The 24,148-nt window shown below is 35.6% G+C and overlaps 2 protein-coding genes across 6 annotated transcripts in view; both read right to left on the bottom strand.

Annotated features, from left to right (window-relative positions):
• mim (missing-in-metastasis) overlaps nucleotides 1–24,148 on the bottom strand; it is a 206,923-nt gene that overhangs the window by 163,042 nt on the left and 19,733 nt on the right. The window lies entirely within an intron of this gene.
• LOC142983144 (uncharacterized) lies at nucleotides 14,241–16,226 on the bottom strand. The gene is made up of 3 exons (XM_076130007.1): nucleotides 15,875–16,226; nucleotides 15,379–15,575; nucleotides 14,241–15,252 (listed from the first exon to the last, which is right to left on the bottom strand). The coding sequence occupies exons 1-3, from the start codon at nucleotides 16,003–16,005 to the stop codon at nucleotides 14,255–14,257; spliced, it is 1,326 nt and encodes a 441-aa protein (XP_075986122.1). The 5' UTR covers nucleotides 16,006–16,226; the 3' UTR covers nucleotides 14,241–14,254.

The following is a 24,148-nucleotide window of genomic DNA, read 5'->3' as shown; positions in this document are numbered from 1 at the left end:
ATTATCTCAAGTCGAAAGAGTTCAAACAAATTGCGATAATGGGTTATTAGGTTACTTTAAAGAATTAGCGACTTATTAAAACCGAGTAGCAGGAAGTTTAACTGTTGCAGGTTTTTGTAGTATCGAAGGTTCATTATCTGTCATTAATACTGATGATATTGATTTGATGACCATTATAGTAGAAAGGCAGATGCTTTATACACATAAATTAATTGTAGCCGGTGAATTTGTATGGCATCGAGGCAATTGCCAAATGTGGAAGAACGACAAGACCTTCCTCGATTTAATATCGATCTTCTATGTCCTGAAAGGACCTCATAAGGCCAAAGTTACTATAAATCTTACTACAAGACAAAAACTCATCTCTAGATTCAGAGAATAAAAATAACATATTGCGAAAAGAAAGGATCCTTGGACCTATATCTTCAAAGGGAAGCTCCATACATAACACAAAAGAGCAACGTCAAACTTTTCAAGGCTTCAACTTATCAAAAAAGTTTCTGGCGCGACCTTTCTTATACCATCGACCCTTCTCACGAATAGGTAACTTGTACACACGTATTAAGGGATTCGATTTACACCCTTCTTTATGAGAGGGGGGGATCTTGGGAAAGTCGACCTTTTAGAAAAGTTAGGACATGGGATTTCTGTTAGCAAATCCACTCTTTAGTTTGGCAAATGCTAGGGAATTGATAGAACAGGGCCCGCTTCCGATCCTAGTTGCTTAGGGAGGTAAAAAGTTACGCAGAAATTATAGCGATATCTCACTCTCACTGTAAACTTGGTTCACTTTAGCATGTTAGGTAACGGCTTCTGGGTGAGTTTCGACAATTGTAATCTAGTATTATGTCTTTGAGGATACAACTCAAACTTCCACACCACCAACGTACAACCAATATGATAATCACATTCCAAATTTTATTTAGGTACCAATAAAGTACTTTTACCGTCTCTTTGCCGCAGTCACGAATGCTAAACTATCAATATGATACAGTTATTCTTTAGCTTCAACCTTAAACACCACCATGCTTCAGCCAGTTTCAACCAGTCCTCGTCTACCATACGTCATTGTAGCCGAAACTAAAGCCAGTATTAGCCACGTTATCGGGTTCCGTGTTCCGGTTCAATAATGGCACGGGTCGGTGGCCTGCATGTCGGTCGAGTGGGGTGCGCACAGCTGACTTCGGTACGTCACTGCTTTTTGTTGAGGGAAGCTTTGAAAATAAATACTGGATCTGTTTAGGTGTATTTATAGCTTAAACAACAGTTTTGCAGTGCTTAGGGTAGACAGCATGACGCTGCCACAAGGTCGATCGCCATCGAAACAAATAATTGTGTGATTGTTCCAGATTTGATTGTGATTTGTGTCCGCTGTTTCTATTTGTGTAATTATTATTGTACCGAGAGTTATCTATAAAAAAATATATTTATAGCATACTGCCGCAGCAAGTCTAAAGATTAATAAAGATCAATTATCGCCTCATCCACTTGTGAGACTTACACAACATGCGTTTGTAACATCAGGTTCGGCATCAATCGTCCTAGCCGGGCGGCAAAACTGAATATGTGTAGATGTACCCGATCGGCACAAGCCGAACAAATGAGTCGAGTCAGTTTTGTTGTTCGATAAATGTTGCCGAATATGTGTGTAGCCTCACACATTGAATCATAAGATTGGATATAAAAGTATGAAAACAAGTCCTGCTTTATAAGTCTCGCAAGGATTTTAACTTTTAACCTGTTAGTTGTTATGATAATGAGAGCTTCAAAGTTTAAGTCGGAAATGTCTTAAGGAAATAGCTCTAAGTGCGGAAATCATTATTCCGTGTTAGCATAACAATAACGTATGTATTTCTCTGAAAGGTTGGGCAAAGGTTAGACGCTAATACGTTTTCCTAGTATTAACGCTCATTACTCTCATAGGAAGAAAGTATAGAATAATGCCTGAGAATATTTCTAACTGATTCATTTTTTATCTTTAGAATAGGCATTTTTAAGGTTATCTTGTCGACTATCTCTACTAATATTATAAATGCGATAGTAGCTCTGTCTGTCTGTCTCTCTGTCTGTTATGCTGTCACGTCTTCACCTCTGAACCATTTTTTATGATATTTGGTAAGTACAACTAAAGAACATAGGCTACTTGTTATCGCGAAAAAGCGGTAAAAGACATAAGAGGGAATGAATGATGATATGAAAATTCTGCTCTAAGTTACTAAACCCTGCGGACGAGGTCGCGGGTAAAAGCTAGTATAGTAAAAAATTCATAATATTTTTAACTTTTTTAAAGTTAACTATGTACTTACTTATATCTAGGACACGATTTATTATAATTGAAAACGAAATATTTTAAATCAGAAATTCATCGCAGTCCCACTGAAAATGTGCTATGAAATCAATTACGAAAATTTAATTAATTTTATCATAGCTGATGATTTCATGAGCGGAAGCCGTATGGAATATTGGAGCATTAATAAATTAATTTCAGAGTATGCTCTACTATACATAACTACGTATTTTTTATTATGTATTTCGACTGGGAATATATATCAGCTTAGCCTTTTTCCAAGCTATGTTGGAGTCGGCTTCCAGTCTCACCGGATGCAGCTGAATACCAGTGTTTTACATGGAGCGACTGCCTATCTGACCTCCACAACCCAGTTACCTGGGATAACACGGTACCCTTCGGTAAGACTGGTTGTCAGACTTTCAAGCTTCTGACTACTGTTAACGACTGTCAAAGATCTTCGAAATTGACAGCCGGGACCCACAATTTAACGTGCCTTCCGAAACACGGAGGAACTCGATATGTATAAGATGGTCACCCATCCACAAATCAACCTCGCCAAGCGTTGCTTAACCTCAGAGATCGATCCGCGCGGCTGTTGTTAACTAAGCCACGAGCTCCTCCTATTTCGACTGGGAATAATGAATTATAATAAATAACCGACATCTTTAGTTACTAGTATTACATACCTATCTGATTCTTGCTGTTGTTTAGTTTTTAATTTTTGACTACACTACCATGAAGTTTTGCGTAGAGGAGCTCAAGTTCTTACGTGTTCAAAACATCTTCAAATAAAACAATATATTGAGTACCATTGTTAACTCTAAGGCGCTGTCTCCACGGGCGAGAGAATCGCGCCGATATTATCGTCGTGCCACGTACGTATTTCTATACACTCTCTATGGAACCGTCTCCACACGGCGATAATATCGCCGCGATACGACGAGTGTCAACGAGCGCGCTGTCAAATGCAGCGTCATTTGTTTTCAATGTTGCCTCTTGTTTCGAGAAGCTTTTTAAACAAGGAAAACGCGGCGGAATTATCGCTCGTTCGTGGAGATTGTCCGACGATACAAGGGCGGACTCGTCGCGATTCTCTCGCCCGTGGAGACAGCGCCTTATTACAATTTTTTACCTAAAAAACCATTCCTAACTGAATTTTTCAAACATTCTAAAAACATCTCAACATACTCATTTCCCTTCATCCACACTCTCATACAAATACGCGGCGCTTAGTACATACTCATAAATGTTTCATAACATATCTCAAACGTTCAATTAACGTGGATGCTAACGCCATTATTGAAACGTATCTCAAATTAGATCAGCCATAACGCCGGTAATTTAATAATCCTCCGATTGTAGGTCACTTGTGTAGTGTAGCAAGCTGTTTGTAGACAAACAAATAATTTTAGTTGGCATCTAGATTTAGGTCTGACTTGATCTGACTGGTGGACACGTGGTCTCGGGTTCGATTCCCGGATGGGGAAAATTAGGTACTATTAGTCTTTAAATTCTAATTTAAATTATATTTCTCATTAGTAGCCCGGAGTTAAGTTACGTGGAAATACGTTCGCAATATTTAATATATCACCCGAGGTATAGAACCCTGTCAAATAATATTCAAATTGGTTCAGCTGGTTTCAAACGAAAGAGTAGCAAGCAAAAACACATCTGCAGTATAAGTATAATAGAACTTAAATGTTACATCAATATCTATATGACCTTGAGAATGCTACTTTCAAATGATCTCATTGAACCTAACGTAAGTGTTTGCATAACCTAGAAATAATGACAAGACATCATAATCAACGATCTCGTAAGCTCTAAGACGTATTACGCACATACATACATTACAATCGGAAATTGTCGTTTAGGTCGTACAAAATTATCTTAAGGAGATGTTGTACAGAGTTTCTGTTGATAAAATGTCTTTGCCAGTCGTTTACAGGACTTACTTCTTGTTATCTTACTTTAAAGACACGTCTAGTGTTGCGTATACTATTATAAACATACAACAACGGACACTGAGTATAACCAGATCTAAACAGTGATTGACACAAATATTTTGTGGTTTGGGTATGCCCCATCTCAAATTCCGCGGTACGGATAGCACACCTTAACTATTTGTCCTGTATATGAAGTGAACTCACGACCCCTGCCGGCAATAGTGGCCTGGTGACCATTTTAACTCCTACGCTGGAGCGTCGTGATCATTTCAGTCTATGAGAGAACAAAGTTACATATCTTCAATGCGCAATACCTCTTACAACTAACGAGGCAATTTTGTCGTAAGTCCCAAATTAATTTATGAATCTGGCAACAGCTTGTTAAGGCCAAGTGAACGGTTATTTGGGTATAATTTTATTGCTTCCTTTTAAGCTCTCGCGTTGAAACTGCTATCAATTGAACCAACAGCTCTTATGTATAAGGACGTAAGTGCCATATCAAATGTATAGCACTTAAGCCTTTGTTAACCGTCGGAATACGCGAATGTCATCATGAGTTTATCATATTTGGAATGAAAAGGTATTCGCGAGATGAAATGCTGAATGCGAATATATTTTAATTGGTATGATTGATTGGTATTGATAGCGATATAAATTACTGTAATTTGAGTAATTGAATATGTCACTTTATGGACAGAACTGTTCAATAAGTGTATTGGTTATAAATGATTATATAACTTCATTATTAATGGTGTTTCAGAGTTCATAGCAAAGAAAATAAGACTAAATACGCTCGTAATAACAGAGCAAGAATGGTCTGCCAAAATGTCAATAAACCACAGTTCCATACCCAATACACTATTTACGAAACATAAAGCAACTCCAATAACATTCAATAAAAACAAATATTCAGATGCAATAACAAAACAGTTTGTTTTTAACAATCTCGGAAAGAAAACATCTCCCACGTAAAACTATAAAACACATGACTCATTAGTCCCGCAAGTTGTGACCGGTTAAACGAGTTCGAAATGCAAAAATCGATGTTTTATCCAATGATACCGTTTTATTGTCCAATCTCGTGTTTTAATACAGTTATTTGCATCGGCCCACACAAACATACGAATTGGTTTATTGTAGATGTAAAAGTTTATTTGTAACGAAACAAATATACCAACCATGTTTGGTTTTATTATTAAATTGGAGGGAATAAAGCATTTAATTTAATCACCAATCAGAAGTCATGATGTAATTGGAAAGTAGCATATTTTTTTCCTTGTTGAACTGGAAAGTTCGCAGTAAAATTAATGCTGTCGTGAGGGAATCTACAAACACAAATCAAGGTAACAAAGTAGTAATTCCGAAGTAGCTATCTGGACATTTCAGTGCTTTGTCTTCAAGTGGAATGTCAGAGGAATGGCCACTAACAACCATCTTCTAAATAAAAACCGATAGGCGTTGTTGTCCATAATATAAACTCCTTTGCAAAAAAAACGGGCGGGTTTGATTTTTTAACATTATTGGTAATAATTTAGTTCTTCAGAGGTTTTAATAGCCAAACTATGTTACTGGCACTTAATAAAGAGTCTGGGTATGAAAAAAAGTTCATTTCAAATTCAAAACTTTTGTTTTTTAAATTATTAATCCCTTTTTCATTTTGTGACACTTTTCGCGGGTTTGCGGTTAAAAGGATATCAAGCAACTAAAAGTAACTTTTCGTTATTTTTAGTACAACAATTTATGTTTATCGCATAATTCTGCCTTATTGTGACTTAAAACAGATATCTTTGTGTCTATCGTAATGGCAGAAAAAGCAATAAGAGCTGGTAAAATTATAGCGCTGCTGGAAGAGGGGTGTAGCCAATGTTACGTCTCACAGCGGTTAAACGTGAGTCATTCAACCGTACAAAGAACCTGGACTCGATACCAAGAGACAGGTTCCGTTCAGAGAAGGCAAGGTTCTGGGAGAAAACGTTGCACACAGCCGCGAGACGATCGCTTTTTAGTGACTCAGGCGCTGAGGAACCTCAAATGCAGTTACATAGACCTCAAAAGAAACCTTGAAGAGGTACGAGGAGCACAAGTTAGCCTATGGACTGTGAGGAGAAGACTTTTAGCTGCTGATATACGTAGTCGACGACCAGCGCGGGCCCCCAAGTTACTCCGTGAGCACCGGATTGCGCGGTTGAGGTTCGTTAGAAATTGCCTATCTTGGACACCAGGTAACTGGAGTAGCGTACTCTTCTCCGATGAGGCTCGAATTTGTCTGCATGGTGAGGACCGACGTCGGCGAGTGTTACGAAGACCAGGGGAACGCTATGCCGATGTGTGTTTTGAAGAAATCACCCCTTATGGTGGAGGGTCCGTTATGTTTTGGGCGGGCGTAACTTCCAACTATCGTACCGAGATAGTATTCATAGAAAATGGCTCACTAAATGCGCATAGGTACATAACAGAAATCCTTTCTCAAAATGCACAACCCGCACTGACTGTAATTGGTGAAGATGCCATTTACATGGACGATAATGCTCGGGCCCACCGTTCTGGCGACGTAGATGCTTATATGCAAGAGGTCGGTATTCGTCGTTTGGATTGCCCAGCGCGGAGCCCCGACCTTAACCCCATTGAGCACGTTTGGGACCTCCTAAAAAGGCGAGTACGATCTGTTCAACCACCTCCACAAAACATCAGAGAGCTTAAACGTGTAATCTCGACTGAGTGGGAACACATTCCACAGGACACCATCAAAAGCCTGGTGGGAAGCATGCCAAGACGATTACATGCCGTAATCGCTGCAAGAGGAGGTCATACTCGTTATTAATTTTTATTTTTTAATGTCTCTTTTATTAAAATACCATAAAAATACTCGTAGTCTTAATTTCATTATACCCATAAAAATGTCCATTTTAACACGGCTCTCTGTTTACATTGACTAAAACACCGATACCAGGATAAAAGTGTTAAAAAACTAGATTCTCATTGATAATAAGAAATTTCTAGTCATCCAAGCTAATGACATACTAAAAATATAATAATATTTACCCATAGAAAAGCTAAGGTAAAGTGTGTGTGTAAGGTGCCCGTTTTTTTTGCAAAGGAGTGTATATTTTTTTATTTTCAAGAATAAACCGTAGATAGAAATACTCTTGAGTCGCCATATACAGAGTAATTTACACAAATAGCGGACGCAAAGTATACAACAATTTGTAATAAGCACATATCTGATTGCTGTCAGGATGGACTACGACTTCCATCAGCAGCGGAAGCAGTAAAGTTATCATTACACCACAAACGTCAACAAATTCTATCCCTAGCATTCAATAGGTAATAATACAAGAGTATACAATTCCCAATCATGGACATTGAAGATTTCTCCTTAAAAGCGAAGTCAAAACATAACCACCGAATGTTTTAGATACGGAATTAAACCTGGCAAACGGGCAATCGTCACGAACGGTTACGACTTGGCGAATACAAACACAAACTGGGTTACGGACATTGTAAAACCGATTCCGTTTGATTGGCCACCATTTTGGCACTGCGGTTTCGGTGAGAATAACTGAATTGAAGGATTTTAAAGGTCACGATTTCGTATTAAAAGATCGATGAACTTTTACGGTAAAGAAAGTGGATGGTAGTATAGAAACAGCTAGTTTAAAAGTAGTAGCAGAATCAAAATGTAATTCATACGAAACATTAGTGAAGTGACCTTTTCCCGATCCAGAAAATTTGATCAATAATTGCTTTAGATATAGATTTGTATACGTCGTACATATGTACATATATTGATTACTTAACCATAATATCTAATGGATTCTGCGATCTATTATGACCAGAATATGCTGATATTTTTGCTGCTTCCGGAAGCAGGAACCCAGGAAGCAGCTAGATTCGATAACGCAGAATCTAGGCTAACTAATTCTCTCGCCACAATGGTATTCTGAAACATATGCAGCCTCTACGTCCAGAATCCAAAGATTCGTATCTGACTTAAATTTTCTTAAGAAAGTACGAGGGTAGTTCTTTATATACCGTTATAAGAGCAAGGTCTTCAAACAAGATTATGTCAAGCAAATCATAATGATGAACATAAAAGACGGTTATATGAAACATAATGTCTAAGATTATCTTCCCGAGTTGATTAACAACCTAACTGTTAAGTTAATCAGTTAACTAGACTAAAACTAGATGGGTTCAGAGATAATTGCTTTACCGCAATGATGAGATAAAGCTAACATATTTCATGGTGGATAAAAACTTTAGTATGTCATGTTTTATAGACATTTATCTTTTGGCAAGAAGATAATTTTACGCTAGCTTGTTATGGAGAAGAAGTATTTAAAATATAGGTTAAACCACATACATTGGATAACCAGAAGAATTACAAAAAAAACAGAATTTAGAACATGAGTGGTCCGCAAGCTTAGCTGACGATTTGATACAGTCACTTTATTTTGGAAATGTATAGCATCCTTAATAGTTTAGATAATAATTTGTGCACCCCAACTTGCCAAGGCTCTCAACTAATTATAAGGTAGGTAAAACTTTGGAATTCAAAATCCAAGGCCTTGTATTCAACAGCGAATACCCTTGTACCCTCAAAAGCACATCGTTAGATGGTTTCGAACATTATAACAAGACATTCCGATAATTACGCCTCAAAGGCATTCAAAGACAAAAGGAAGAAACAAACCAAAACACGACTATTACATCAAAGTATCGATTTCATACAAACAAAACCCTTTAGTTTCTCAGTAATTGGTTATTGGAGTACACAAGGTCATATTCAAGGTTTTAGAAAATAATGGTTTTGACAGTTGCTAAGTGAATTTAATGCCTTCTTGCTAATGGTTTAGTTTTCTGTGAATTTGAACCAAAAATAAATGAAGTCTCGAACGGGACGAACATACTAACAAACGGGGACAATAACCAACCAACTCCAAACTTGAAACACCCTTTTGAAGATATCATACATTTTGTAGAACCAATATTTGGTTTATAAAGGAGTTTTAAAAGGAGTTTATAAGGAGAGAAGATACCCCAGCAATGGTAGCTGGAGACCACTCCAAGCGCTGCAGAAGATACCGTATCGACATGACGACAACATGCAAGTAAATAATGTGGCCTGACATCTGCTATACGTAAATACGGAACGTAGGAAGCAAGTTCTGACTGCCTGCTACGACCAAGGCAAGTATAACCTGCGAACATTTTGGGCATTTCAAGGTAAAATTAGTGTTCGCCTTTATTCCCGTATGCTATACGAGTATTAAACACGCAACGCAAAAGTTTAAAAGTTATGCTGACAGTTACATAAGTTGTATTGACCATTAAAGACCTTCGCTTCAAGCTACCTAGCCTAAAGATCTTCTAGTTCACACTCCATCCATCAATCAGTCACCTTCCAAACCCCAGCCGTCAAAACATTACGAAAATCAAAACAAAATGTGAAGCAATTAATCAAAAGCCATACAGATAGCGATCGGCGATATTCCGTTACCTAGCATTACATAGCGGTAATTAGCAACGCTTGTGTGACTTGCACGCACACACAATCACACACTTACATACACACATGGACAGTCAGCGTTAAAAATATGAATGTCACAATTTAAATTGTATTTTTTTGGATGAAAAATATCAATTCATGAATATCATTAGTGACTGTAGAATTACTTTAAAGTTCATTGATAAAACATACATATACATACAATATACATACATAAAATCACGTTTTTTCCCATAAGACTGAACGCCATTTGGTACGATCGAGGATCGCGATCCTTACAAACTAGCTTTCATTAAGAAAAATGCTTTTGAAAATGTGACACGGTATACATATTTTTGATGCTGATTGTACATACGGTCGCATGTATAAGCGCCATACAGACCTCGATACAAAATTGTTAATGGTTTTAAGGTTCTATAAACAATATAACTGTAAAGTTTGTAAAGGCCAGATTTTATGGGTATGCGGTGTGAATTTGTGAATGATTGACGCAAATGTGTGCAAAGTTTGTTCACGGCCATTAACGGGTGTTGACTTATTACTGATTTCACCATCTCTGAATAGAGCCTTTGATATTTTTTTATACTCCTTGGTAATTTATCTGACAGATTGTTTATCTGCAAATGGTGAAACTGGTACATAGCATATTACTCAATTCTTTATATCGATTTTTTCTTTTAGTGTCGTTCTTTGGTCTCTACCTACTACTTTGAGAAAAAGGTGTGATATAATGTGTATGTATTTAATTATTTATTAGAAAACTACATAAGCTGACAGTTTGACACCAAGGCGCTTACATGCTATACTATTTCAAGCTAGGTACAGGTACATTTTTCAAAGAGTTAGTTCCTCCTCTCGCCTTCTTCATTAATCCTCAATAAAATATGAGGAGTACAACTGACATATAATAAGCGTTAGAAATACTATGTGTGCACAGTGTGAAGTCGTTAGAAAGTACACTACAGATTGTCTGCATTGATAACAGAAGACGTATCTGTTGCAGTCTATTAAGCTTTATCTGATAAACTATGCTTGGGAGAAGAGAACTACCAAACTTGTAGGTTTGAGACATTAAATAGAATTTGCCTCAAAAAAAATAGAATTTCAACCATTTCCATTTGAAGTATTTTCAGTTTTTTTCGTTCAATGTCACAAAATATTAACATCGTTCCTTCTATTGTCTCCAAATGTTAAACACACTAGACACTAGTCATACCAAAATGCGCACAAATAGGACCTACAGGAGCAAAATTGATAGTCATTGTGTATCTTCATATTATACAATTTACACAAAACGCCTGAAAGCAAAAAGACGACATGGCTGGAAATTATTGATAAAATCCATATCACCCTCGAACCAAGTTTAGAGAAGTTTCTACACGGTAAAACTTTCAACGTCTAAAGTAACAGTGACCTGTAGTGCAATTCTCTACAGACGGTACTGTCGAGTATCGAAAGTTTGACATTTAAAATGTACTGCCAAAATAGGTCCTACGACGTCCGTTAGAGGCGCTAAACAAATTGTCGTGTAAAAATTCTCGATTTTCGGTAGTCGATAGTGGTAGAGAATCGAGGTACAGTGACCTGAATAGAATTTTTATCCACCTATAAAAAGCGTGATACCGTCAAAATCTAATTCAAACGTATCATCAAAGTGGTACACTCAACGTCAGGATGTCGCCGTTTATTTTCGGACCTAGTCCCAAATGGTTCACTTCTGAAGCTTTTTTCAAGAATATTTCCGTAGTATTAAGGCGAAGGGAAACTATCTATGTTATAATAACGGTCATCTTCCTGTTAATCTATATTTAGGGTCTGCTGTATTGAGGTTAAAATCGAACTAAAATGGAGATTTTATTAGCGATTATGTGGGAGGAGAACGGATCGTTTAACCGTTTTCGAATAGGATTCGTAGCTGGAGCTTTAATTCGGCGAATATTATGGCAATTAGAATGAATTTCGAGTTACTAATTAAACGAAAGCCTAACTTTGTCCGTGGCTTTGACTGTTGAATTAACATAATACTCTGCAGTCCTGCTAATCTCTTTAGTTAGGATTGTTATGAGTGTGTCTGCTTGGATGACATTCAAACCCATCACAAAATTCTTTAGCAAAATCTGAATATACACAGTTAGATAAGTAGATATTGATGAGAGCGTACCTTGCCAACGAGCGAATAGGGAATATGCGTGTTTTTTTTTTATTTTTTTAAATGATAATTTACATCATTATATGAACGTAAAAAAAAAACAGCTAAAAAAAAACGAAATTTAGCTCGAAATAAATAGTTTTAAAATAGTAGGCTGATTTCATCATTTTGAACGACCGCCATTTTGGCGCGCTTGACGTGACGTCAAAGTCTATAATAGCAATCAACTAGTGAATAGCTACAAACGTGTTTCGGCCTCTATTATTTTGTTTTATTTCAATTACACAATGCAGGAGTGCAGTAAACCAACTTACAAGTACTGTATCGTGCCCCTATGTAAAAATACAAATAAAAATGCACCAAATAAAGTCTTTTTTCTTGTACCAAGAGGTGCTGCAGTAAGGAAAAAATGGTGTAGAATCATGAAAAGAGACATGATATCTCCATCAACTTGTTTATATTGTTGTGAAGACCATTTCGACGTAAGTATTCATTCCATTTTATGTACAAATTGTTTATTTATCTGCTAAACTTTGCTAGTGCCCACATTATAACCTCTTGCATTACAACCTTGCTTGAAAAAGGCCCTATGTTCAAAGGTTTGGTACTATTACGACCACTTGACTGACTGAAACCCAGTGACACTGAACAGAATTCTAGAATTTCAATATATTTGTGCACAAGAATGCCTATTGCAAACTAATATTATTTTAAAAACTCTTATATGCACAATTTATCCGTTTCACAATTAATTTCATGTTTTATTTTTTGTTTTTCAGTTAGAAGAGGATACAGCTAATTATATTGAGTACAAAATAATGAATTTGCAAGAAAAACACAAGACTGTATTAAGATTGAAGAAAGGTATCCTACCTCACAAATTCCAATGTCAAAAGAATACTGAAACCAAGCCATCGTTGGAGAGAAAAGCTTACAAAAAGAGAAGACATAAAGAAATAATTGAAGAAGCTTTATCCGCACCACCCGCTAAACAAAGTGTTAGCACTACAAAGCTAACTGATTCGTCACAAATTGATCAGATGGAAGCAAGTACAAGTGCATCTTCATCTCAGGTGAACATAGAAGATATAGAAATGAAAAACCTCTGTGAAGCTGGTTGCAGCACTTCATTATCTACTGAGAAGATGTATGTTGACAAAGCTGTTCAAGTGAATAGTAAAATCTATTACAGGAGTAAAGGTCTTAATGTAAATTTGTGTGCCAAGACAAAAAATACAGCGGTATCTCCATTTCCTATTCCTAGTAAAGAAGTATCAACATCTCCTTTAAAAATGGCTCAAATTAAAAGAATATTATTCCGTGAAAATCTTTCTACTGATATTGCATCAATCTCTTCTGCTCAACCTTCAACGTTATCATCATCATCTTTTGAACCAGAAACAAGTTCACCAGAATCAAGCTGGAGTGTCGAGAATAGTTTACATACTGAAACAAAATTTAAAAGTCAAATGCGCACTTGTATGCTAATATCTATAGAAATGGAACCTAAAATGTTAATAGGTTTACCAAAAAAGTCATATTATTTAATAAAATTACTAAGTGAAACTATTCCATTACCAACTATAGATATTCTGATTACTTTGAAGAAATTAAAATTGAATGAGTCTTTCAGTATATTAGCCCTGCAATTTGGATATACGCAAAGTACAATAAGTAGAATTTTTTCAAAAAGTATACCTTTATTGGCATTGAAACTGAAAGACTTGATTGTATGGCCAACATCTGCAGAAATTTTTAAAAAATTACCTATAGCATTCAGGGCCAGATATTCTCATGTTGTTTCTATCATTGATTGCCTCGAAATACAAATTGAAAAACCATCAAATGCAGTCCACCAGTCACTAACTTGGTCGCAATATAAAAAATGTAACACATTGAAGTATTTAATTTCTTGTACACCTGATGGATTAGTAAATTTTATTTCTGATGGATATGGTGGCAGGGCAACGGATGTATGTATAGTGGAAGAGTGTGGTTTTCTTAATTATTTACAACCTAATACTGCAGTTATGGCAGACAGGGGCTTCAAAGATTTATCACATTTATTAGAGAAAAAAAATTGTTCTCTTATACGGCCTCCTTCTGTTTTCAAGTCTACCCCTTGTACCAAAGAAGAAGTGAAACAATCAAAAAGAATAGCAGCATTGAGAATTCATGTGGAACGTGTTATAAATAGGCTGAGAGAATTCCACATATTACTTCCTCATGCTTGTGTTGACCACCATTTAATCTCTATTATGGATGAGGTTATATTAATAGCATGTGGATTAATAAATATGCAAGATGTATTAATAAAAAAGTAGATTTATTATACAATTTTTGTTTTATTTCTAGTTCTCTTATTTAAATATTACAGGGAAAATGGCATTACTCCAAAACAAAGTACATTTTTCAATTAAATTATCACACATTTCCTTATCATAGTCCACTTCAACTATAGTGACATTTTTTGATTCCTCAAAATTGGTGTCAGCCACACAGAATAGGCCTTTATTTTTGTTTGCAAAATGCATTTGCAACTGCACCTGTGCCATGCATTTTGCTGAAATTTCATTATTTTTTAAATAAAGGCTTACTGATTTTTCAGATGAAGGACATTTTATTTCAATGCTGTAATTATCAGTTTCACCATCAGGGGATGCTCCCATAATCGGATATAAAGGGCTTAATATAATCCCACATTTATTTATTTTTATTTTCTTCATCTTTTCCACCACTTTAATCACTTCACTCTCTAACTGTCTGCCTCTTTTCATGGCAGCTGTGTCTGGTACTTTTGATGCTCCCATAATAGTTTCTGTTAGGGACCCATCAAAAACATTGCAATGAGCAGCTTCATAGGCTTTTGAAGCGGTAATTCTTGCATACCGCAACTCATACCACAAAGGACAGTCGCTTTGATCTAAGGTTGCTACTGTTGCTTCTTTACATACTTCAGCGTGCATTTTTTCCTTACAAAATTCAATGAATTCTTTTGGAGTCTTTGGTTTGTTCTTCATCAAGCTTACCAAATGATGAATAGAAATTTTTTCAATATCAGTGGGCTCAGTATAATATTTCATAAGTTGATTGCTTGTATCACCGGCTTTTTTATTAAATTTTTTTACAATAGACAAAAAACTGTCTTTGGAACCCTGTGTTGACATGTCAGCATCGCATACAGGTTTTGTTTGCGTCTTGGGTACGTTACATATATCCTTTGCCTTAATAAATTTAAGACTTGTGCCCACTGAAGATAACTTTGACTTTTTCCAGTAGCAATCAACACTTGTGGAAGGTGGGTCTTCACTGCGTCTATGCACCCAGACCAAGAAGGCAATGGCATGCTTACAGCCACCTGTAAAATAATAAGATTATATGTAGAAATTCAATAATAATGATTTACATAGTAGTTTGCTCATCTGCCTATAAATTAACAATACTTAACACAAGATTCACATAATAAATAAATAGTGTAACCTACCTTTGTGAGCTGCACAATCTTCACATTGAACTGATAAGACAATTTCTTGAGCCTCATCACATACAAGTGTAACAGAATAACATTTCTGTCGGACACTATGTTCAGGTGTTATTCGAGCCTTCACAGTACATATATCACCCTCACGTTTAACTTGCACGTAGCCAACTGCGGAATCGCCATATGTTTCTCGTCCAGATCTATAAAAAACATACTAAAATGAAAATACATTTCCCAAGCATTGTATGGCAAGTAGCCTATGATTTTGATACCATAAAATAGATTACGTAAGTCTTTCGATTGCTAGCAACTTGATCGGGGTGCCAAGATCACCATAAAAAAACATTATAAGCTTTAAATAATGTGCTTTTTCCATAAAACAAGCAAATCTTATAATGTTCTCTTACTCAGATTTTGAGGTTATTTTGACTTATAGATAAAAAAACATCTAAATAATGCGTGGAGAATCGAATAAACATAATATTTATTATGTAATTACCTTGCTGCTTTCACCCCTTTTATTTCAGTAGACGTAAAATCCAGGTTTGATGCAAAAAACGTGGTCATCATAAACACATCAATTTTCGGGAGATTGTCCGATTGTGCTTTGACGAAACCAATATCTGTCATTTTTCTGTAAGTCTTTTGACTTTATTTTTACGAAAAAAATGTAATATAACTTCAATATTTAATACAAATCACAATAAAACGGAATTAAATCGTTAACAGCACAGAACTGAGAACAGTATTATTTGTTATTATAGACTTTGACGTCACAACTCGTTCCGACCAATAGCGTTGCGTTTTAGCTCATTTGAATTTTTCTTGTATTTTTTGCACTTTTTATTTCATAATTTCTAATTCAAAACGTAATTATATTAAAAAATATTAACGTGTACGCAATTCTTAGGCAATAAACTTTAGGAAAAAAAATATTTGAGCGTTATTTGAATCTTACGCATATTCCCTATTAGGTTGGCGAGTAAACATTTCAAAAATTGTTGCACTTACCAGCTTATAAAAAAATGTTTATTCGTTTTTTACTTGCAATGAAGATACTAATTCAATTATCGCGTCAATATTGTGTTCAACGACCGGGTACGATATCGATTTCCCGTATACAACAGCCTAACTGTACTGCTTAAAACCAGCCATTCAACATAAGATAAACAAAACCAATAAACCTATCCATAAGAAGCACTTCTAACTCACTTCAATCTTATCTATCTACCCTCATTTACACGATACAACCTGGATCTGTACAACATTAATTTATCGAACATATCTTATGCTATTGTATTCTTCGTACCACATCCCACGGTCCACGAACGTATTAAAAGGGAATTAAGTACATTGTTTGTTATGTATGACCCTAATTTGGAAGACCTTCGTGGCATAGAAAAACGGTCGTTAACACTAGTGTAGACGGACTTCGTTATGACTGCAAAACGCGCGGTTAAAATGCAGACAGCATCTGTGAACTGCTTCCGTACAATTAGCACACATGCAAGTTGATTGCATGTTAATGTAAACTAAGACAGGAATGTTACGGACCTATACTATTTACTTAGGTTTTGTGACGTTTTATGAAAAATGTATGATAAAATAAAATTTCAGCAGTCAGAACTCCAAGTTCTGGGTATTGCGATCACTGTATTAAATGCAGTGTCTTAGAACGAAGCAACGGTCAAAACAGCGGTCAAAGTGAACGCAAGTTTATCTATGAACTCAAAACGAAGAACGCCGTGGCATTGAATTCTGTATTCATGAATGTTGCAGTCCGTCTGACTAATGTTTCTCATAGACCACGGTATTCAAAAACAATGCTCTTCAAACGTTCACAAGTTATTTTTAATCTCCGGAAGCGTAGTGTCAGCTGCTGGCTCAAAGGGCATTCCTTTGTTTTCCGGCTTGTGTCCGCGTAACCATCAATTACTTGTCTCACGAGTCATTAAGAACGAATCTTGAAGTTGAACGCTAAAGTTACAGCCTACAGGTGATTTTGAAAAGGGCATCCGCCCAAAAATCTATTAGTATGATAACTGTAGCTAGAGAAATAAGTAGCTTTAAACATTGTGAAATATTCTTGGGTAAACACGTTATCAAAGAATCCTGTGGTAAGACCTGTATTACTATCTACTTTAATAATAGTTTTACTACAGTGATTGCATTTTATAACAGATTCTCTTGATCATTAAATGTATTTCAATCAATTGAAAAAACTATACGTGTATCAGAAAATCCAGAAAAAAAATCCTCTTTATCCTAATCAAGACAAATCCTCAACATCCAATAATAAGACGACCTTAATTACCCCAATCTATTCATTACTTCCTGAAAGCGAATAAATACTTATTACTTCGTATTCCCTTCAGAATAAAATACTAAATAGGTAGCGTAGCGTGTTAATACCGCTTCAGTAGAGTCTAATCCGATTTGTAGTAATAGGGCACAAGTTGTTACTTCCATTGCTAAGCATTTTAACGTACCTACTTTGCGATGGAAAATAGGGTGCAGTAATGCATTAACTTGCATTTGTTTTGTTACACTCTCTGGAGACAGTTACCTGCTTTATCACGCGATTACGTTGTAGACAGGTCTTCAGATTAGTTGATGATTTTGTAGTAGATATTTAAATAGATTAAATGCTGTTCTTTATACTGGCCATGTACTTGCGCAGCCACTCTTTCCTCGTTAGGTAAAATTTATAGAAGAAGTTGGGTCCAATACTCTAAATCAAAATAAATAATTTATTCATTTAGGTCAAATATTGACACTTATGATAGTCGTTACAATTACTGAATCTACCACTAGCTCGGAAAGGGGGTAGAGCCTTATGAGAAGAGCTAGCAAGAAACTCACGGCCACTCTTTTCAATACTACTCTCAAGATTCATCCATAAAATGATAACAAAGGTGACCTGAAGTAAAAACATCGTTACTACCTTAACAAAGAAAGAAAGAAAGAAAAAAGTCACTGACTGCAACAACGGCTTATCTTGGCGATAAATTTGCGCATAAACGCGTCTTTATCGATAATAAAAAAACATGACTAAAATGCAATGATGCAATTCCAAACCAGTTTTCAGTAGCGATAACAGTTTTTTTATGATCCAAATACTTTCTTTACTCGCATTATATCTCAATTAGGTATATAGTTTTTAATACGACGTAAACGCAATCTTCTAATTGTAGTTTTAATGCACGTTTCACAGTAATTAGTTCTGGTATTCTGGTAGCCGTAGTTGCGAAATTCAACTGTGTCTGTAGCCAATCGATTCGATTGTACAATTGTATCTTTTGGACAAATAGCTGTTGTAGGAATAATTGTTTCACTTTTTGCATGGAGAATTTGTTTTGGAGATGAAAAAGAAGTGATAAATCGTGTTTGGTAATTGCTTTTAATTACCCTATTTAAATGGACTAGTATCTCTCTTTTTCACCGCAAAATAAAATTGTACTGCTGTATAGCGTAGCACCATTTTTTAGATTTTCCGATGAATAAAAGTTAGAAATATAATAAAAGAATATTTTCAAAGCTCGAGTCTTTGAAACGTCTTCACGTGAAGAAGATACGGTCCCTTCTAAAGGTAAATAATAAAGTATCTTCACCGGAACTATCCTAATACAACCTTTCAGGAACAAACATAATAGGAAACCTATTTCCCCAATACGCAACACAAAACATCCGTACAGTTTCCATCAATTTCCTGGTATCGGAGACTTGCGGTCGGATCAATATACCCACTGAGGTACTATGGAACAATTAATTCAATGAGATTGACAGCACTATCCAGATCCGACCAAAACAGTTCCAGAAACTAATTGGGAACACATTTAAACTCTATTAAATTCAGGACCCCAGAGCAAAACCTATTTTAAATGGATTCTGGGGTCGTTAACCTTGCCTTTGTTAGACTAGCTCTTAGTTTCGCAGTGGAAATTGTCTTCAAAAGACATTTACGATGTGACGTTGCGGTTTTATATGGATCTAAATTGTTTTAGACGGTAGCTGCATTATTCAATTTAGTAGAACAACGATACTGTAGTCCATTTAAAGCAAAAATTGCAGATGATTTTAGTAACTACCAAAATGATCTGTTCAATTGCAGTTTATTAGCAACGAACAAAGCAGTAATTTATAAATATTAAAAATTCTCTCAATCCTCTTAAGGTATTACATGTAATACATGTTCTTTATGAACCCTCGTAAAGAACATGTATTTCAGCAATCTAATCGGACAATATCTGGTACCAGTTTACCACAAATCTATTTTAATGACTATACACATACCCTGTAGCTTTTAATTATTCCCTGTGGAATCATAAACGTGGTATTTTTGTATAAATAGTTTTTACAAACTCTAAGATAAAAAAAATCTGTAGGTGAACAAAAATTATAAATTCTTTTCCACCTTGAAAATACTAGTAAGTACTAACTAAAAACCAGCTTGTCGTCAGAGTTCCTAGAGTCTTGGATCTTCCGCACAAATCTAAATTGAAATGTTCTAACAGTGAACAAAAAACAATGCTTACATCGAATTCTATTATTTCTTTTACAGAATAATTCCGAATGACACAGCCTTACAAAAACTTTTTGATTGATGATACCAATCTCCATTTTAACGATGTTACGTGATACACTAAAAACAATATCATTACCGCTACCGAAAGATTATCCGAAAGTCCAATTTTACATAACAATGTAATTTGATACAATTGGAGAACGGATACTTTAATTTTGCAAATTGCTTTTTTCTTTCTTCAAGAATACAATACTAATTTAAGATGATGAAATTGAATATGATACGTTTACAGTTGCAAGCTGTCAACAAAATACGTTCTCATAAAACATGGTAGATACTGAGAAGCTTAATTCAGTGCATAACGAAGATATGGATAAAAAACAGGTAGTTCAAAACCTAGATTAATAAATAGTGTACCTTCTTTCATCCCGAGATTTTCTCTATTCGAACAATCCTAGAAAAAAAGAATAGGTACGTTACAAATCGATCCTTGAAATGACTTCGAAAACAACCATCAAAGGAAGACCTGTAATTCATCTTAAAACCCCTTGTTTTCAACATAAAGTCTTTGTTTTACGAACAGACAATCATTTACTTCAATAAGTCTATTATGCTCTTATCTACATAAACGATATTATTATGTTGTATCTTAAGTCATGCTGCGTAGATATAATGGCACTTTCTTACAACTTACTTGCACACTTTCTAACACTGAGTTTAAATTAGCGATACGGATTGTGGATAGCGATACTGTTTGTGCATTGTGTGTCTTGGTACTAAGTCCACTGTTCTGATCCAATCGGTTAATCGATCAATCGATCCAAAGCTTAGGTAAATACCACATGTAATCTAGGCAGCAATGGCTATCAAATAATTTATTCATTTAAGTCAAAGGTCTGACACTTATGATGATTGTTACAATAGCAAACGTACTGCTAGATCAGAAAAATGGAAAAGGCCTTACATGAGCTGGCCAACATCATGAAACGGCTCTTTTTAATCTATCGTGCGAAGAGCGGGCAGTTATTCCTGATGAGGCCTAAACGGCAGCCAGGTAGGCTTCAACTTATTAATGTTACAGACTCTACATAGATTTTCAAACAGGCCTGGGAGATATCCTCTCTTCTTAAAATTAACGATTTGCAGAGCGTGAGAAGCATAGACCAAACGAAAACGTACCAAGTAAAACATTATAATAAAGATACACCCCACATTTTTCCTTACAATGTTTCCATTAAACATAAAAGCTCCAACATATTTGTTAATTATCCTGCTCCACTAGCTCCCCGTCAAAGACAAAGGAACGGACTGAAAAGCCCGCAAAAATGTAGGGTAGATTAAAATTACTTTGTTACTCATGCATGTGGCCTAATTCCATTTTCTCTCTTCATTCATTTACGTTAGCACATTTGTGGCGACAGTGGTGGTCCCTGGAGTATGTCTGGACTCTTTTTTATTCACATTCCTAGTCATGATTTCAGCCTTTTATTCTACATCATTCTTAGAGATTTCTAGTACTATAATCTAGTATTGTCACTTCATCACCATAAAGATCTTTCCTACTGGATTCACATAGCTGGTCTCTGATAAGGTTGAGACTTTGAGAGACAGATTTGAAATAAAATATAACAACTAAGTAGGTAATAACTATTCAAGCTTATAAACTCCCTGTCAACAGCCATTAATGTTCCAAACATGACCTTTGCTCTTTCCCTTAGGGATGTATAACCATATGATCAGCCTCAATGATATTTAATACAAATATATAAAGGCTTATCCCAAGCGGTTACCTCAGTCAGTCAAAACCCAAAACTTACTATAAAATTGGATATTAAATATTTACAGGGACAGGAAAAGGTAAAAATAATTTTAGGTCGTTTTCACGGAGCCTTTAGGGAATAAGGGACATGGACCTTTTCCCTTAGAATAAGTATTTCGACCTCAGTAATATAGAGTATGTTTTCCTCTCATTTTGCGAAGAGCATATATACCGAGTAAAGTCTACATCAAAGTTTTCATGTATTTTTTTTGTGCATAGAATATTCTCTTCAGCACTAAGTATATAATTATAATTGTCAAATAACAAATTCTTATTACCAAAGTTATAGTTGCCGAAGGAGTCTAATATAATATGATCCTATACTACCGTTGTCGCAAAAACTATCGCTTTTCTTGCTATCTATACTAATATTATAAAGCTGAAGAGTTTGTTTGTTTGAACGTGCTAATCTCAGGAACTACTGGTCCGATTTGAAAAATTATTTCAGTGTTAGATAGCCCGTTTATCGAGGAAGGCTATAGGCTATATATCATCACGCTACAACTAATAGGAGCAGACTACCAGTAAACAATGTTACAAAAACGGGGAAAATTATGACCTATCCTCTCTTATGTGACGCAAGCGAAGTTGCGCGGGTCAGCTATTACATATAAATATTAACCTTGTGAAGCTCAAAGGCTACTAATAAATCACTTTACGAGTTGCATTTGACATTGGTAATCAATTGTTCTGAACACATAACGTCGCGAAACGAATCCAGATCCTCACGAACGGCACGTTCACGATTAGTGAACAATAGTAAGACTGACATTATATGACGACAAGATGAATATGAAATAATATTTGTACCTATGAAGGAGCTAGAAAATAATTGTCAATTGCATTACGATGAAGGAGAACAGTGTATGGAAACCTAGCATACCTCATAGATCTTTGAGTAGCTTATGAACGTGCCAATGCAATTTCCAACATGCTTTTGGTACAATATACGAGTCTTCCCGTTCTTGTTGATACTATATACGAATCCAACAATTGTATAGTAATCAGTAAAAAAATATGTATAGATCGCAAAAAGCATGCGTGGTGTTGGTAACATAAATAAATTAAGTAGTGTATGTACAATTTATTGTACACGTATGTAATTCATAAAAAATGCTTCAAGAGCCCAACAATGAGCTCTTAGTATATTCCATAACACAAATAAAGATATAACATAGACACGTACAAGTTACGTGATCTGTGAACGAAACGGATGTAGGCAGGTTCGCTAGCGGTACCTTTTTGTACCGGAATATTAGTTTATTAGAATTTTTATAGGCATTTTTGTTTGATAATAAAAATGGAATGATATATTTTTTTCTTACCTTCTAATTTAGAAAATAGATACGATATTTTTGATCACTTATGGAGATGTTTCTTTCACTGTCATTGGCAAAGCCAACAGGAAAATAACTTTTAAAGCACCACTAAAAGTTCATAAGTAGTTTTACTATTTTACTAGTCTTGGTTATACCTTTGGATCGGTATAAGTCTTGTTTCCGTAGTTTCCCCCATCCCGAGCGCTACGACAGGATTTTCTCAAAATCCTTTCTTAGTGGATGTTTATTTTTAACAAAGCAAAGTTCCTTTGGATCGATACGTCCAGTCGTCTGTGCATCTATGCATAGAAAATTAATTTGTTTACTAGTTAGGTAGTTTCGTGGTATAAGGTGTTGTGAATATAAGGTATTTGGCTTAATTGTCTGGTAAAAATAAATAGTAACAAACTTATCACCATTGATGTCTACAACAATGTACATGTCGAAATAGGGAAACATTTTTTTTGTCTTCTTGGGGAAAAAGGAGGACCATTCTTATTTAACCAAATCGAGGGAAACTGAACTAAAAATCACGAGCAATTTGCTTAGACTTTCGTTAGTTTACTTTCCCACAGAACCCGAGTATTTTTAAGACTACAAGATGTTTTTTTCACCAGACTGCAATTATAATGGGTCTCATTCCTACGTATATTCTATGGCACATATAAAGGCACAATTACCATAGCCACGTACGTGATACGTGATCTGTTTACAAAGGGGAATGGAGTTCGGTTCTCTTGCGGTACCACTTTGTACTCAGAATAAAAGCTTTGTTTCGAGACTTAAGGCCCATTTAGACGGGGAGAGTTTCTCGTCTCGAACATACGATTATCGAAAGAATATAAAAAAATTTTTTCGTCTAAACATTCGCTCTCCTCGCTCGTTGCTTTGGGCGAGAATTGCCTTGCAATGGAATATTGTTATGTCCGTGTAAACATAATTTCAAAGCAATAATCGTATTTCGAGATTTTATGCCAGTTGCTACTATGACTGCAGTGCGCGATGGTGTTTTAATTATATCTGCTCTTCTAAGACAAGAATAAGGTAAACGGAAAAAGAAGAAAAGGCGTTGGGTTAGAAAATGGATAGCTAGAAGAAATGATTTGGGAG

This window comes from Anticarsia gemmatalis, chromosome 23 (genome assembly GCF_050436995.1).
Source record: "Anticarsia gemmatalis isolate Benzon Research Colony breed Stoneville strain chromosome 23, ilAntGemm2 primary, whole genome shotgun sequence".
Classification (NCBI taxonomy): Eukaryota; Metazoa; Arthropoda; class Insecta; order Lepidoptera; family Erebidae; genus Anticarsia; species Anticarsia gemmatalis.
The sequence above is the reverse complement of the archived record's forward strand: the minus strand, read 5'-3'. Positions and strand labels throughout refer to the sequence as shown.

Bases quoted from the DNA above. Each gene is read 5' to 3' on its own strand.
- LOC142983144 (XM_076130007.1), bottom strand. From the start codon at position 16,005: ATGACAGATATTGGTTTCGTCAAAGCACAATCGGACAATCTCCCGAAA. The intron at 15,576-15,874 runs GTAATTACATAA...TGTTTTTTATAG, and splicing joins AAAGGGGTGAAAGCAGCAAG to ATCTGGACGAGAAACATATG. The intron at 15,253-15,378 runs GTAGGTTACACT...ATTATTTTACAG, and splicing joins AGATTGTGCAGCTCACAAAG to GTGGCTGTAAGCATGCCATT.